At 59.1% G+C, this 3,254-nt stretch overlaps 1 protein-coding gene across 1 annotated transcript in view; it reads left to right on the top strand.

Moving 5' to 3' along the window:
• The first annotated feature begins 569 nt into the window (after positions 1-569).
• The window catches only part of WNT9A (wingless-type MMTV integration site family member 9A), a 60,469-nt gene continuing 57,784 nt past the window's right edge, over positions 570-3,254 (top strand). The window contains exon 1 of the mRNA XM_014944845.1: positions 570-703. Within this exon, the coding sequence (XP_014800331.1) occupies positions 609-703 (95 nt within the window). The 5' untranslated portion in view covers positions 570-608. The remainder of the gene's footprint in view (positions 704-3,254) is intronic.

Here is a 3,254-nt window from a genome sequence, read left to right as displayed (position 1 = left end):
GACCCTCGGGAAGGGGACACCCGGGAAAGGACACCTCTCCCCGCGACACCCATCTCGGGGGACACCCATCCCCGGGACACTTGGGAAGGGACACCACTTCCGTGACCCCCATCCCGGGGGACACACATCCCGGGGGACACACATCCCGGGGACACCAATCCCGGGGTCACCTATCCCGGGGGACACCCAGGCTGGGGACACCCCTCCCGGGGACACCCCTCCCATGACACCCATCCCGGAACACCCATCCCGGGGGACACCAATCCCGGGGTCACCCATCCCGGGGACACCAATCCCGGGGGTCACCCATCCCGGGGGACACACATCCCGGGGGACACACATCCCGGGGACACCAATCCCGGGGTCACCGGGGACCGTCCCCAAACTCCCGCCTCCCGTGGGGGCGTGTCCCCGCCGCCTCCCGCCCCGCCCCTTCGGAGGGGTTCGACCACGCCCCCCTCCCTCCTCAGCCCCGCCCCTTCCCCGCCCCTCCGCCGGCCGCTCGTTCTCCGCCGGCCGCGCTATAAAGAGGCCGGGGCGGGCGGCGGGGCCGTAGCGGGCGCGGCGGGGAGAAACGAGATGAGCAGCGCCGGCTCCGCCGCTGCAAGATGCTGGATGGACACGTCCTGCTGGGATGGCTCTCCTCCTGCGCGCTCCTAGGGCTGCTCGCCTGCGCCCCGCGGCCCTCCGCCGCCTACTTCGGGTAGGTTTCCTTCCCCCCCATCCTCCCCTCCCTTTCAACTTTTATTTTATCATATCGTTTTTTATGCTCCGTCGGTGTTTTTTCCATCCTGCCCCATTCGGGGATGATGCCCGTGCTCTCCTTCTCCGCATCCCGCGGTGTGTGCGGGGCATCCCCTCTGACAGTCCCGTCCCCGTCTCCGGGGATCCCCCCGGGGGTGTCCCCTCCGCCTCGTCCCGGGTCACCCTAATCCCCCTCGGGGTGCGCCGGGCTCCCCGCGACCTGCGGAAACTCCGCAGATTCAGGGAGCGCTTCTTTCCTCTTTCCCCCGGTCCCCGGGATGGCGGGGGGGTTCCCTGCTATAACCTCCACCACCCCCAAAAATACTTTTTCCCCCCCAAATTTAAGCCCACGCTCCAACATCAGGTGCTACGAGCGGCGCCCGGCATCACCGCGGCAGCGCTGGTAATTTTATTTTTAATTTTTTTAATTTTTTATTTTTTGGCACGGTTACGTGATAACAAGGTTGTGTCAGTGTGTAGTTATGTCTGTGTCTGCCCCAGTGGGGCAGCTCCCGAGTCTGGGGGGGATGCTGGGGTGGGGAGGCCATGGCTGGAGGTTGCTGCCTCTCTGTACATCTGGCTCCAGTGTCTTAGAGGGATGCACAAGCAGCCAAAAATGACGAATACCCTCTGGAAGTTGAGCTTGGTGTATGCAGGATTAAGTGTTGGTGCAGATGAGGCTCTTGCCACTTGCCCCATCCCCAAGCTGCCTGGTTAGGACATGCTGGAGGTGACAGTTTGCTGTCTGGCATGAAGGGACAGGCTTGTCCCTTCCCTGGGGTCACTCTGGCAGCTTGGGTATTGCTGACCTTCTCCCCCGGTGCCCACCTGGACACATTCCTGTGCAACCTGCTCTAGGTAGACCTGCTTTGGCAGGGAGGGTTGGACTAGATGTTCTCCAGAGGTCCCTTCCAACCCTGTATCATTCTGTGACCTGAAGGGATGCTGATGGGGATCAGGGGGCAGAGCTGGGTCCCTGTAGGCACCTACTCAGGAGGGATCTGAGGGCGCTAATTACTGGGAAGTAGCTGAAAGCGGCTGGTTTCAGGGATGCAGTGATGGTACAGCTCCTAAGCCTTGTCTGATATGAGATTTTGGGATGCTAGAGAGGGGAAAACGTGCCTGCAAAACAGAGCAGGACCTCGTGGCTTTTGGGAAAGTCACCCATCAGGATGCCTGATGAGAATGGGTGCATTTTTGGGGTAGGAATACAACCAGGAGACCGTTACTGGCTGAGTCTATACCAGAGGGGGGAGCATTGGGTTGTGATAAACCTCAGCCGAGCCTGCCTTGTTTGAGATGCACTGGCTGGTGGAAAAGTGAGTCTGCTCTTGTGTTTGGCCGTCTCCTCTGCAGCTGGGCTGTCTGAAAACTAATTTGCACCATATTACAACTGGCTGGTCGGGGGGGAGCTTGGAGCAGCCCCAGATCTGCTGGGATCCCTGAGAAAGCATTGCATTTCACTTCTCTTGCCACTTTTTCTCCAGCCTGACAAGCTTTGGCGGGGGGGGGGGGGCTCCCCTCCCTCTTGCAAATGTGACAAGGGGGTGGTGGAAATGCATCTGGGAATTGTGTTTGGTCTTGCACTACTGGGCTTTTTGGAAGTGGCAGATGACAAAATTAGCCATGCTGGGGGCTGATTAACTTCAGTCCTGCTGTGCCCCAGTGCTAATGGGACCAGCAAACTGGGCTGTGGGGGTTTGCTGCTTTCCTGGCCGGTGACTCCAAGCTTCCAACCTGTGACGGCCATAAATCACACTCCCTCTATTTCTTTCTGGGTGTTCTGATTTGTAGCCTGACTCGGTTTTGATGCCGGGGGGGGGGGGGGATGTTGTGTTGTGACCACTGGTAGGAGCCACCGGACCAGCCCTGGAGAACGTTTTAGCAGACTTGAGGTTTCTCTCCACCCCCATTTCCCCCCCCAACTTCTTTCCAGTAAAACAAATCCTGGTGTTGAGGCTTGTCCATTGCTTGTGGTCTGGCAAACTTTTCCAAACACTGCTACTTACATCTCCTGTTTCCAACTCCAGAACCGTTTTAACTTCCTGCTCCTGGGGTTGGTTTTGTGAGGAAACGGCCCGTCCTAAGTGCGTGGGGTTTTTGGGAAAAGCCCTTTTCTCCCCCAGCGGCACTGGGAGGGTTGTGCCCAGCCCCTTGGCTCGTGTGGCTGCCCAAGGACCACCGGTGCTGCGCGGTTCTTCTGCGCCTCGGGGACTGTTGGGGCTTGGAAAGACTTTGGCTGGAACTCTCCTCTCCATCCAGGCGGTGCTGGGACCTGCTGTCGGGCAGCAGGTAACTCATTCCAGTCACCACCTTCTGGGATTTCCTTTCCTGGGTCTGGTGTGGCTGGTGTAGATTGAAAATTCAGTGTAAACACCTTGAGTTAAGGGGAGCGTGCTGCTGGGTGTCTCCTCAACCTTTTTGGGTTATTCCCTGCGGTTCCGTAGGGCTGCTGTTTCTGATTTGAGGGACTCCCTCTCCAGCAATAAGGAGGGGAGAAGGGGATGCTG

This window comes from Calidris pugnax, unplaced genomic scaffold, assembly GCF_001431845.1.
Source record: "Calidris pugnax isolate Ruff unplaced genomic scaffold, ASM143184v1 scaffold54, whole genome shotgun sequence".
Classification (NCBI taxonomy): Eukaryota; Metazoa; Chordata; class Aves; order Charadriiformes; family Scolopacidae; genus Calidris; species Calidris pugnax.
Note: the sequence above shows the minus strand (reverse complement) of the source record. Positions and strands in the feature narration are given on the sequence as shown.